This window comes from Ranitomeya variabilis, chromosome 5, assembly GCF_051348905.1.
Source record: "Ranitomeya variabilis isolate aRanVar5 chromosome 5, aRanVar5.hap1, whole genome shotgun sequence".
Taxonomy (NCBI): Eukaryota; Metazoa; Chordata; class Amphibia; order Anura; family Dendrobatidae; genus Ranitomeya; species Ranitomeya variabilis.
Genome location: NC_135236.1, coordinates 479,938,793 through 479,952,000, shown reverse-complemented (window position 1 = coordinate 479,952,000; position 13,208 = coordinate 479,938,793). Strand labels below are relative to the sequence as shown.

General features: G+C 42.5%; 1 protein-coding gene across 1 annotated transcript in view; it reads left to right on the top strand.

Moving 5' to 3' along the window:
- LOC143775062 (dynein axonemal heavy chain 3-like) overlaps nucleotides 1-13,208 on the top strand; it is a 2,972,411-nt gene that overhangs the window by 2,302,322 nt on the left and 656,881 nt on the right. Inside the window, exon 55 of the mRNA XM_077262897.1 lies at nucleotides 12,452-12,585. Coding sequence (XP_077119012.1) covers nucleotides 12,452-12,585 — 134 coding nt within the window. The remainder of the gene's footprint in view (nucleotides 1-12,451; nucleotides 12,586-13,208) is intronic.

Below are 13,208 nucleotides of genomic sequence, written 5' to 3'. Positions count from 1 at the left end.
GCAATGGAAAAAAATCTAAGTATTGTAAAAAAATGTATTTTCTTTGTGTTGCCATTTTTGACCACTTAATATTTATATTATTCAATTGAAAGCTTGTTTTTTTCTGTGGTTTATACCAATTTCTTTACATACAATTCTCTGTTTAATTTTTATTATATCTTTTTAGGGAGGTGAGGTGACCAAAAAAAAAACAATTCTGGCATTTAATTTTTTTTTCTCTTTGCAAGTTTTCATAGATCAAATGCAGTGATGAGAAATATATTTGTTTTTTGGTTTTTTTGCTTTATTTTTAACAAGGAAAATTGGTGTGATTTCCATTTTTGATTTTTTTTTACGTTTAAAACTTTTTTTTAATTTTGTACAATTTTTTTTAGTTTTTTCAGGGGACATAAACCAGCAAAATTCTGCAATGCCACAGCATGTAGTAAATAGCTTGGTCAATACCCTTAAGCATAATTTTACACATATTGTACATGTAAACACGCTCAGACACATGCTTTAACACATTGATTTCATGCAGACATATTCAGAGACACTTTTACACATTTTAGATTTACGTGCTTATGCAATGGTTTCCTTGTTCTTTTGAAATGTGCACATTGTAGATTCAGACTGAAGGCAGCAAAACCATGAAAGAAAACATTTGGAAACAAGCAGAAAATAAACATGTTTGAAACAAACCAGAATGTGTGTGTTACATCTTAGATTCTTCAAAGTACATCTTTTTCTCTGAGGACAGCTTTACATATTCTTATAATTCTCTCAAGCAGCTTCAGCATGTTTTCACCTGGCTTTCCAACAGCCTTGAAGTCGTTCTCAGGTGCGGACCACTAGCTGGCACTTTGCCTTCACTCTACAGTACAAGTCATTCCAAACTATCTCAATTGGGTTGAGTAAAATAAGTGGCTCACTTTTTCTGCATTTCATAAAGTCATAACAGTTGGTAATAAAAGTCTAATATTTTGACTCATCAGATAATACAGTTACATGCAAAAACTGTACATACATACACCATATATTGGCTTTCTGACAGTTGTAGTAGTTTAGTCTAGTTTCTAAAAGACTGTTGATTTGAAGTGCTCCTTTCAGTTAAAACTAATGACTAGTTCTCTTTCAATCATCTCTATCATTCATTAGGTTGGAAGGATTATTGATTCTTCAAGCTTTTTAATGCAATGCAACCTTCACAGTTAAAAACACTAGCTAGCCTGACCACCTTGCCGTATACTAGATTCTGTTTTCTAGATGGCTGACATTTGTTATGGCCCTGTATCCCTGAATCAGCTTTTCTAGCATCATACTTCGGTGCATTTCTCTACTCCTTCAAACATACCTCCTCTGGCCCTGGTCACATTGCAGCACATAATTGTTAAGTGTTGGACTGATTAGGGTAGGTGTAGTATATATGTATCTTCTTGTCTGCTGTGCTATGGAATGGACATTGTCATGGCCATAGTTACATGTTTGAGGAGCTTTCCATGGTTTCCCTTCTCTGCCTGCTATCTTTCATGTTAAAATACCAGCTGCCAGCTATAATGGGATGTACATTGCTGGACAGCCAAGCAGACTGTGAAAAAATATTTATATGTATTTTTCATTGAGAGTTGGTGGCGCTGCTGCCACAAACTGCCACCCTAGATTCTGGCCCCCAGTGGCTAGTAGCAAAGAAGCCCAGCAATACATAGGGTATTAATTGAAATGCTTACTGTGACGGAATGTTCCATTAAGCTTTTTTTCAGCTTTTATGCAACAACTGAAAAGCAAACTAATACATTTACAGAAAGCAGCAAAAATATAATAAATTTACTTTACTAGAAAATCTAGATTGAGCCATTGCTTACTATATAACCAAAGTCTGCATCAACTAATTGACAGGTCTTTCAAATACTTTTTTGGACACCACCTATCATTTGTTTGTTTCTTTGGTGGGAAGGCCCAACACCTGAAGAGAAAATCGGGCGACATTTTCTGTAGTATGTTCTGTAAAGTTCAATGTTTTCATAGAGACTTTATTTGGATTAAAATAAGCAATTGCACTGAGGTCCATAAGTATACATACAAGATGTAATGATTCAAGCCAGGTATGATATGGATATTGCTAGACTGGGTGATGTTTTGATACAAGCAGTAACATATCGCACTGAAACATTTTTCATGTTGACTTTCCCACTTCTTCCCCATCCCACTAATATGCATGCCTGCAGCAAAAGAGGTCAAGTTGGCCTGTTTTTGGTATTACTTGTCACGCTGCTGCAATTCAGGTAGGTGCAGGCTCCACTGGATGGCAGTAGAGTGGAAGCAGGACTGCACATATACAGAGCTGGCCAGCAGTGCAGCAGTGAGGCTACCACAGGTGGCAGTAGAAAGTCAAAGAAGTTGGGTCAAATCCTAGACTGTAGCGCAGTACCAAAGGAATAAGCAAACTCACAGTCAGAAACAAGCCAGGGAGTCAGTAACGGTCAGGATCAGATAAGCCAAAAGACAAAAGCAGGTCAGGATACAATCCAAGTCTAAACCAGGGAGTCAGAACACTAATGGGAAACATGGAGTAAAGATGGGAATAGGGGAAAACAGAGAAATGGGTTCAGACAGCAACGCAGCAGGACAAATCAGAGCAATCAGAGTCAGCTACAGCAGCACTAGGCAAAAACTATAACTGACATCGCCTGCAGGAAACAGCGGTGATAAATGGCCAACCTGAACCCAGACAGAGGCTGAAGAAGGTTAACTCTTGACATGACTAGACCGGGAAAAAGGGAAAACAGAACTCAAAAAAAAGTCTGGATCATGACATTACTATTGTTTGGACAGCTGGTGCTAGTTTCAGTGGTTGTGCTTCTGCTGTTTCTTTTTTTTGGCTTTAAATTATTCTGTTTATTGCCATTTTTGCCATTGTCATACATTTTGTACAATACTATAATTAACTTTTGACAAGCTTTCAACCCTAATTAGTAAACCTTTGTCAAAAAGGACTTAATAAGAAATGCTAGCTAGGTAGGTACAAAGACCAAAAGTGCCAGCAAGTCAAATCCTATTTTTTCAACAAAATTTAACCACATCCCCAGAAATGATATGTAGGTAGAAGACCAAAAAGGCAGCACTTTGTGAATGTGGCATGTAAGCATGTAAAATTTGACTATTAAAACAGATATATATGCACAATTTCTGACTTAGACAGTAGCATTTAAATGTTTGGATTTTAAAGAATTTTCTATAGTATTTTAGAAAAACAAGCATTCCAACCCTTCACAAAAACAATGACTCAAGAAATTCAAAAACCACATACAGTCGCTTGTAACAAGCATGCACACCATCATAGTTATGACACAGGATGGGGTTTTTCTCCCATCCTGGCCAGGTGGGGTTAACCTTGGGATGACTCTGCCCTCAGGAGGTTGTTCCACAGAGGATTGTCTGAACATCTAAAGGACGCTCTGACCCTTCACCCACCACCTGATACCCTGGAGGAGGCCATGACACAGGCCGTCCATATGGACCACAGAGTCCGAGAGAAGGGAGTGGTGCAACGGGAAGCCCCTCTGTTTCCTATTAAGCCTGAAGTTTCCTCATCTGTTGAACCCATGGAGGTTGGAGCAGTTTCAGTTAAGAAGAAGGAGAGGAGACACCGTAAGGAGAAAAAGCTCTGCTTCTACTCTTGGGGCTCGGGACACTGGAGGAAGGACTGCCCATCCTGCCCCATCTTCTAAAGTGTCAGGAAATGCCTAGGTCTGGGTAACTGTCGAGGTACATTTTTCCTCAGCTTGTAAATTGTTGCTTCATGTGAAACATGGTGTGAATAAATGTCTATTTCCTACTATGGCTTTTGTGGACTGCGGGTCATCTGTGAACCTCATTGACTCGAAATTGGTGACTCATTGCAAGATAGGGACAGTTAGGTTAAATGCTCCCATGAAAGTGGTAGCTATTGACTCTACTATGCTCACCAAGGAGGGGATCACTTCTGTTTAAGAGGTATTCCTTCTCAAGGTGGGTTCTGCACATTTGGAGCACATAGCCTGTTTTATTCTGGACAATTTACCTGCAGGGTTGGTTCTGGGGTTTCCCTGGTTACAATGTCACAATCCTGTCATTAATTTGGTAGCTCAGGACATTGTTCAATGGGGTCAGAACTGTGTTAACAAATGTCTGAAATCTGTATCTGTGTCATCTGTCAGTCTGTCGGGTATTCCAGAGTACCTGAAGGACTTTAAAGACGTGTTCTCCAAAAGCAAGGCTGAGGCTCTGCCACCGCACCGCCCCTTTGATTGCACTATTGACCTGATTCCGGGTGCCAAATTGCTCATGGCCCATTTGTTCAATCTCTCGGGTCCTGGGCAGGTTGCTATGAAGGAGTATATTTCTGAGAGTCTCCATAAAGAGCACAATTGCCCTCCTGTCGCAGCCGGTTTCTTTTTTGTAAATATGAAAGATGGTGGTCTTTGCCCTTACCTCGACTTTCGGGAACTTAATAAGATCACTGTTCGAAACACATACCCGATTCCTCTGATTCCTGATTTGTGTAACCAACTGTCTGGGGCCAAATGGTTTTCTAAACTGGATTTACGAGGAGCCTGTAATTTGATATGGGTACGAGAGGGGGACAAGTGGAAGACGGTGTTCCTCACATCTGAGAGTTTGTTCGAAAGTATTGTTATGCCTTTTGGTTTAACTAATGCCCCAGCAGTCTTTCAGAATTTTATCAATTTAGTGTTCCCTGACTTTATTGGATGTTTTGTGGTAATATACCTTGATGATATTCTCATTTATAAATCTGACAAGCAAACCCATCTTGACCATTTACGTTTGGTTCTCCTGAGGCTCAGGGAGAATCAACTCTTCGCTAAGTTGGAAAAATGCTTGTTTTTTGTTCAGGAACTGTCATTTTTGGGATTCATTGATTCATAGGAGGGGTGTCATGCTGTAAGCGGCGATAAAGGGGCAGGATGGCGTACTGGGACCCGCACCTGTCCCTGACACTATAAAGGGGCCCTGACTTGCCCTTATCTCAGGGGTACCTATAATGGTTAGGAGACCTGAGCAGCCAGCGTATCCCTGTCTCCTGTGTAGACCCTATCAGTGGCCCCCTCTCTCCCAGGAAGGAGGACTGCACAAAAGTAGCAAAATGACAAATAGACAGGGTATGCAGACAAGGTAACTCAAATAGCAAACACCCCGAAAGCTCACACAACCACAGAGGAAACACTGAGTAGGAAAAAGGGGAGCAACAACTAATGGGGGAAAACAGGTTTATCATGCAACCAAATAAGCAGACAACAATCACAGTAGATAAACCTCCAAGCTCCTAACACCACGCTCCTTCACACTCCAAGCCAGGCAGCTGAACTGATCACTGACAAGAGTTGTAGTCAAAGCTGGGTCTATATAGAGGATGAGATTACAAAATCCAATTCAGCTGAGAGACCAAGCTCTCAGCAACTTCAGCAACAAGGTTAACTCCTGCACTGCTGGCACAAGGCAGCCAGGTCAGAATTCAGGAGAAGAGCTGTTCACTGTGTGTGAATGAGGCCCAGAGCGCTGCGGTTCTCTGAAACCTCTCAGTCGCGGTAGCCCCATGACAGTACCCCCCTTCTACGAGGGACCTCCGGAACCTCAGGGCCAGGTTTCTCAGGATGGGCTGTATGAAATGCCCGAACCAACCTAACCACATGGACATCAGCAGCAGGTATCCATGTCCTCTCCTCAGGACCGTACCCTCTCCAGTGTACCAGATACTGTAGGGACCGACGAACTAAACGAGAATCCATGACCCTGGCTATCTGGAACTTGAGATTTCCATCAACAAGGACCAGAGAGGGAAGTGAATGTGATGGATTGGATGATGCCACAAACTTCTTGAGTAAGGAGCGATGAAAAACATTATGGATCTTAAATAACTGAGGCAAAGCCAGCCGAAAAGCAACAGAATTCATGACGGCCACAATCCTATAAGGGCCAATAAACCTAGGGCCCAATTTCCTTAAGGGAACTCTCAGCTTAATATTTTTCGAGGACAACCAAACCCAATCACCCTCACAGGTCCGGACCTTTCACACGTCTCCGATCAGCCGCATTCTTATATCTGGAACCCATCCTCTTTAATTTATCAAGAACCCTTTGCCATACGGACGAGATGGATGAAGAAAACCTCACCTCTTCAGGAACACCTGAGGAATCCCTCCTATTAAATGAACTAAATTGAGGATGAAAACCATATGCCCCGAAAAGCGGGGACTTACCAGTAGACTCATGAGTACCGTTGTTTACTGCAAATTCTGCTAACGGTAAGTACTTAACCCAGTCCTCCTGATTCTCTGAAATGAAACACCTGAGATAAGTCTCAAGGTTTTGATTTACGCATTTTGTCTGACCATTGAATTGAGGATGAAAAGCTGAAGAAAACGACAAATGAGTCCCCAGCCAGCTGCAGAAAGCCCTCCAAAACTTGGAAATAAACTGCACCCCCCAGTCTGAGACAATATCTGAAGGAATACCATGCAGTCTCACAACCTCCTTTGATAAAGACCTGTGCCAGAGTCTTAGTATTTGGTAACGCGGAGAGCGCAATGAAATAAGACATCTTGCTAAATCTGTCAACTACGACTAAAATAACTGTATTACCCTCTGAAACCGGTAAGTCAGTGATGAAATCTATTGACAAATGAGTGCAAGGTCTATTGGGAATCTCCAGAGGTTGGAGAGACCCAGACAGGCGAATACGAGAGGTCTTGGAATGCGCACACACACTGCAGGCAGCGATATATTCCTGTACATCATGTTTTACCCCAGACCACCAAAAACACCAAGAGAGAAGGTCCGTGGTAACCTTACTTACAGGGTGTCCGGCCAAAACCGAGTCATGATGTTCATTTATGACCCTGAGACGGAGATTAGCAGGAACAAAAAGTTTACCCAAAGGACAGGCTGCTGGGGCGTCCCCCTGTGCCTCTACCACCTCTCTCTCAATATCAGAATTAATTGCGGTGACTACTACACCCTTCTGCAGTATAGGACCTGTCTTACAATTATCCCCACCCCCCAGGAAACAACGGGATAACGCGTCAGCCTTGACATTCTTGCTTCCTGGCCTGTACGTAATGTAGAAATTGAACCTGGCGAAGAACAGAGACCACCTTGCTTGCCTAGGTGTAAGACGCTTCGCAGATTCTAAATACAACAGATTTTGGTGATCTGTGATCACCATGACAGGGTGAAGTGCTCCCTCCAAAAAATGGCGCCATTCTTCAAATGCCCATTTAATTGCTAACAGCTCCCTGTTACCAATATCATAATTCCTCTCCGTAGGAGATAATTTTTTCGAAAAAAATGCACACGGACGCCACTTACTCGGAGAAATCCCGTGTGACAATACAGCTCCCACCCCTACCTCAGAGGCATCCACCTCTACCACAAAATGGCTGAGTGATGTCAGGCTGTATTAATATGGGTGCAGTGGAAAAACGCTTTTTAAAAATTTCAAAAGCCTTGCAGGCCGCACTGGACCGTACAGAGAAGTCTGTGCCTCTTTTGGTCATGTCTGTTAATGGTTTGGCTACCACTGAAAAGTCTTTAATAAATTTGCGATAGAAGTTTGTAAAACCTAAAAACCTCTGTAAGGCCTTAAGGTCTTCAGGACGATCCCACTCCAAGACCGCCCTGACCTTACCCAGATCCATACAAAATCCTGTGGAGGACAAAAAATAACCCAAGAATGGAATCTCTTTGACTGCGAACATGCATTTCTCAAGTTTGGCAAATAATTTATTGTCCCTGAGTACCTGGAGGACCTGCCTAACATGAACCTGATAAAACTCGAGGTCAGGAGAATAAATTAAGATGTCATCGAGATATACCACCACAAACCTACCAATCAGGTGACTAAGTATATCGTTGACAAAGTGTTGAAACACAGCAGGGGCATTACATAACCCAAACGGCATAACCATGTTCTCATAGTGTCCCTCTGGAGTATTAAATGCCGTCTTCCATTCATCCCCCTCCCTCATGCGAATGAGATTATATGCCCCCTGAGATCCAATTTGGAGAACCACTTAGCCCCCACAATTTGATTAAAGAGATTCGGAATAAGAGGGAGCGGAAAAGGATCCCGGACCGTAATTTGATTTAATTCACGGAAGTCTAGGCATGGGCGTAAACCCCCATCTTTCTTCTTTACAAAGAAGAAGCCAGCTGCAATGGGAGATGACGAGGGTCTGAAATGACCCTTGGCCAGACTCTCCGTGATATAATCCTTCATGGCTTGTCTCTCAGGAGCAGAGATGTTGTAAAGCCTACTCTTAGGTAGCTTAGCTCCAGGAACGAGACATATGGCACAATCATAAGGGCGGTGTGGAGGTAACTCCTGACTTCCCTCCTCAGAGAATACATCCTCAAAATCTGAGATGAACCCTGGCAGAACCTGAGAAGCCACCCCGGCCAACCGGGTGTCCAGGCAATGTTCCTGGCAAAACTCACTCCATCTAGTAACATCTCGAGTCTGCCAGTCTAGCACCGGATTGTGTAGCGTGAGCCAGGGTAAACTGAGAACTATAGGCGATGGTAATCCCCCAACACATAACAATCTATTGACTCGGAGTGCAATGCCCCTATTTGCAGGCTCACCCCTCGGACAATCTGGGTGAAAGTCCCCTGGCTCAAAGGTGCAGAGCCAATCACAATTATGGGTATGGGTCTAGGCAATTCCAGAGTTTTAAGCCCCTGGGCCTGGACAAACCCAGCATCAATTAAATTAAACCCTGCCCCAGAGTCTAAGAAGGCAGAAACTATGAGCTTATTTTCACCAAGACGAATCTCGTCTGGTAAGAAAAATTGTGGCTTACCTATGGAGGAAACAAGTACACCCGAGTTGCCAACCTCCCCACAACTTGGGCTCACTAGTTTTCCGGCTGTTGTCTTCTAGAAGGACACACATACGCATAATGGCCCTTTCTGCTACAGAAAAATATACACCTCCCTTACGCCGTACTACTGCTGTCCCCTTAGAACGAGTTGCGCCACCTTGCTGCATAGGTTCCCCTAGAGACTCAGGTTCTGGTAACTCCAAATTTGAGTCACCCTTGTTTAGCCTTTCTTTGGTTCAGGGAGGGCTATTTAGGTCTGCTGCTGGCCTTGTTCTGTGTCAGTGATACTTTTGCTTACCCGGCTTGAGTTGTTGACCCAGGTTATCGTTCTGATATCGTTGTGTCTCTGTATGCTTGTGTGTCTAGAGTATGACCCGGCTTAGACTCTATTTCTGTTTCTGCCTCTTGGTTCTGTGCCACTCTGTACTCTCTAATTCTGACCCCTGGCTCTGTCTTTGACCACTCTCTGTCTTGTTCTTATGTCCTGCGCTCCTGTCTGGCTACCAACCTCGGCTTGTCCCCCATCATCCTTCTGTCTCGTCCCTGGCTACTGCTCGTCTTCCCAGCTTCTGACTTTGGCTTGCCTGGCTACATGCCCAGTGTTCACATTGCTGTTAGTTCTTGTCCGTTCTCGGTGATTTCCTGGCCATCACGTGATCTGCCAGGTCCTGCTCCGCTTTTCCTCGAGCACTGTGGTGTCCGTCCATTACTGGATGTCCTATGTTTCACGTGCAGCGATCCATATAAAGACACACAGTGTGTGTGTGTGTGTGTGTGTGTCTTTACAATCATACACTGATCTCAGATGTTTATTTTTTTTTTGCAAAAAAAACTATTGTGCTGTCTCGTTGCTACTTTCTAGTGCATACAAATTTAAGAGATTAATGAGTAATTGTAATTTAAGTGCAATAGGACAGACTCCAGCTACATCATATCTATGCTCATCTTCTTCAGTGCTGCAGTTTTACCTCTAGTATTTGTCTAAAGTTTTAAGCCTGTCTTATCTTATCTGCTCTGCTGTGAGCTCTGACTTAAGGTACCGTTACACTAAACGACTTACCAACGATCACGACCAGCGATACGACCTGGCCGTGATCGTTGGTAAGTCGTTTTGTGGTCGCTGGGGAGCTGTCACACAGACAGCTCTCTTCAGCGACCAACGATCAGGGGAATGACTTTGGCATCGTTGAAACTGTCTTCAACGATGCCGAAGTCCCCCTGCAGCACCCGGGTAACCAGGGTAAACATCGGGTTACTAAGTGCAGGGCCGCGCTTAGTAACCCAATATTTACCCTGGTTACCATTGTAAAAGTTAAAAAAAACCATTACATACTCACATTCTGATGTCTGTCACGTCCCCCGGCATCCACAGGGTTAAAACTGCTTTCGGCAGGAGCGCTGGTAATGCACGCGCTGCTGCCGAGAGCTTCCCTGCACTGAATGTGTCAGCACCGGCCGTAAAGCAGAGCACAGCGGTGACGTCACCGCTGTGCTCTGCTTTACGGCCGGCGCTGACACAGTCAACCTTGTGGACGCCGGGGGACGTGACAGACATCAGAATGTGAGTATGTACTGTTTTTTTTTTTTTAACTTTTACAATGGTAACCAGGGTAAATATCGGGTTACTAAGCGCGGCCCTGCACTTAGTAACCCGATATTTACCCTGGTTACAAGTGAGCACATCACTGGATCGGCATCACACACGCCGATCCAGCGATGACAGCGGGTGATCAGCGACCAAAAAAAGGTCCTGATCATTACCATTGACCAAAGATCTCCCAGCAGGGGCCTGATCGTTGGTCACTGTCACACATAACGAGATCATTAGCGGGATCGTTGCTACGTTACCAAAAGCGTGACATTGCAACGATATCGTTAACGATATCATTATGTGTGACTCAGCCTTTACTCTATCCTAAAATCACCCTAAAATGTATTCTGCAGCATTCTCTACACAGGGTATACAGGCTCTCTAATAGTCTCTCCTTATTAGCTGTGCTATACTATATTATGAGACACCTGTAAGGCATTAGGGGAAGAATGCACAGTAGCGCCTGAGGTCATGTCATCCCTCAGTTATTGATGCAAAATTTTTGAATGTGTAAACTGTCAGCGGGCAATTTTTAGGTGATTTGCATGATTCACATAGCAAATTGTTTGACTTTGTTAAACCTGTGAATTTCATAAAATCTGTTTCAAATACAATTTGCATTGAATTGATTAAATAATCTCTACATTGGTCTGCGTCATCTGAGTAAGTAAACATTCTAGAATCTGAAGACCCACCTCTTTCGACAAGCCTACAACCTGCAGTAACCACCGATCAACCAACCGCTGCACGATCAGCTCTATCCTCACCTACTGTATTCTCACCCATCCCTTGTAGATTGTGAGCCCTCGCGGGCAGGGTCCTCACTCCTCCTGTACCAGTTATGACTTGTATTGTTCAAGATTATTGTGCTTGTTTTTATTATGTATACCCCTCCTCACTTGTAAAGCGCCATGGAATAAATGGCGCTATAACAATAAATAATAATAATAATAATTCTTGCATTTATAAGCCTCGATGCTTTATAATACCTACTGTAAGGATGTAATCATTCTTTGTAAATGTCAATAAAGTCAAAGTTACACATCAATATCATCCATTGTTTTAACCAATTGTTTTTCCATCAATAGTTGAGCCTTTTTTTTCCCTATGGTCATACATTCCTTTTTTTCTGTTGACATTCTTAATAGCAATTATGAGACATTTATCATCTCTAATTCAGGATTTTACTTGTTTACGATGCACAAGTTCTAGTGTTGAGCGATACTTTCTGATACTCAAAGGTATCGGTATCGGATGGGATCGGCCGATATCCAAAAAATATCAGATATCGCCGATACCGATACCGATACCCAATACCAATGCAAGTCAATGGGACACAAGTATCGGAAGGTATCCTGGATGGTTCCCAGGGTCTGAAGGAGAGGAAACTCTCCATCAGGCCCTGGGATCCATATTCATGTAAAAAATAAAGAATTAAAATAAAAAATATGGATATACTCACCCCTCCGGCGGCCCCTGGACCTTAGCGATGTAACCGGCAGCCTCCTTAATGTTTTGTACCACATACATTTGTATACTAAACATCTTTTGTTGTCTATAAAATATTACATTTGCAAAAATTCAGAAAAAAATATGTAGTTCAGCAGTTCCAATAAAAAGTGTAAGAGCAAAGGCATAATTGATTTTATACAATTCCTAGATAAAGATTATCTAGGTTTATTATCCTTGTCTAATATATACAGTAGCTATGTTTTATTTTGTTTTGAAATTCCAACCTAATACTGTGGGTTTATTTTAATCAATTTTCTATATTTATATAGCAGCTAGGATAGCAGGGTAGCTAATGCCTTTGAGGTGGTGGACTTTTGTTCTTGTTTAGAAGGTGCATTATAATAATAATGGTAAAGTTAACATTATTAAACATAAATATTAAGCATAAATTTGTATGCCATTATTTATATTTGTTGTGCACATTTGTGCAGCAAATCTAATGATTGTTTTTGCTTACCTTTTAATTATAATACACATTCTTTTTCTACAGGCATGGCCCGAAGACGCTCTCGAGAAGGTGGCAAATCATTTTCTTGATGATGTGGAAATGTCACAGGAAATCAGGAATGAAGCTGTGTTCATGTGTCAGCACTTCCATCAAAGTGTTGTAGCACTGTCTGAAAGGTATTTAATTAAAGCTACAGCATGAGTGTTTACCAGAACATAATAAACTTTGCTGCCAACTATTCATATTTTGATTGGTGCCTGAAAGCAAAGTTCTGTAGCAGAAAGCAGAATAATAAATGCCACGTAAATGTAAGATGCAAATAAATACAAGAAAAACATATAAAATAGAAACTAGTATATTGCTCAATGTACTTTCAGCAATATCAGTAATCATATACTTTTGCAGTTCTAGCATGGCATCTTAACTGCAACATGTTTTTACTTTATACCTAGGAAGACCTCATTAATTCAATTATATATCAGAACATCCTTTTTGCATATGCAAAAGGAATTAAATACTCGGCTAGTCAATGCTGTTAACACAGTGTAACTCTGGTGGGTGTGGACCCACTGCGCCATGGGCTGGGCATACCCTGTAGAGGCATTACTAAGTGTCTACCAGTTCTTCACTGGGGCCTCTGATGGTGAGATAGGCTGGGATGCTGGTAGACACCAGAAAACACTCCACGGCAGTCCCCGGGACTGCAGCAGCTCACCAGAGGGTGAGAGGCGTGGGTATGAGGTACAGACTGGGGCGAGACAAAAGCTGGAGATAGAGCAGTCAAAAAGAGCAGGTAAAC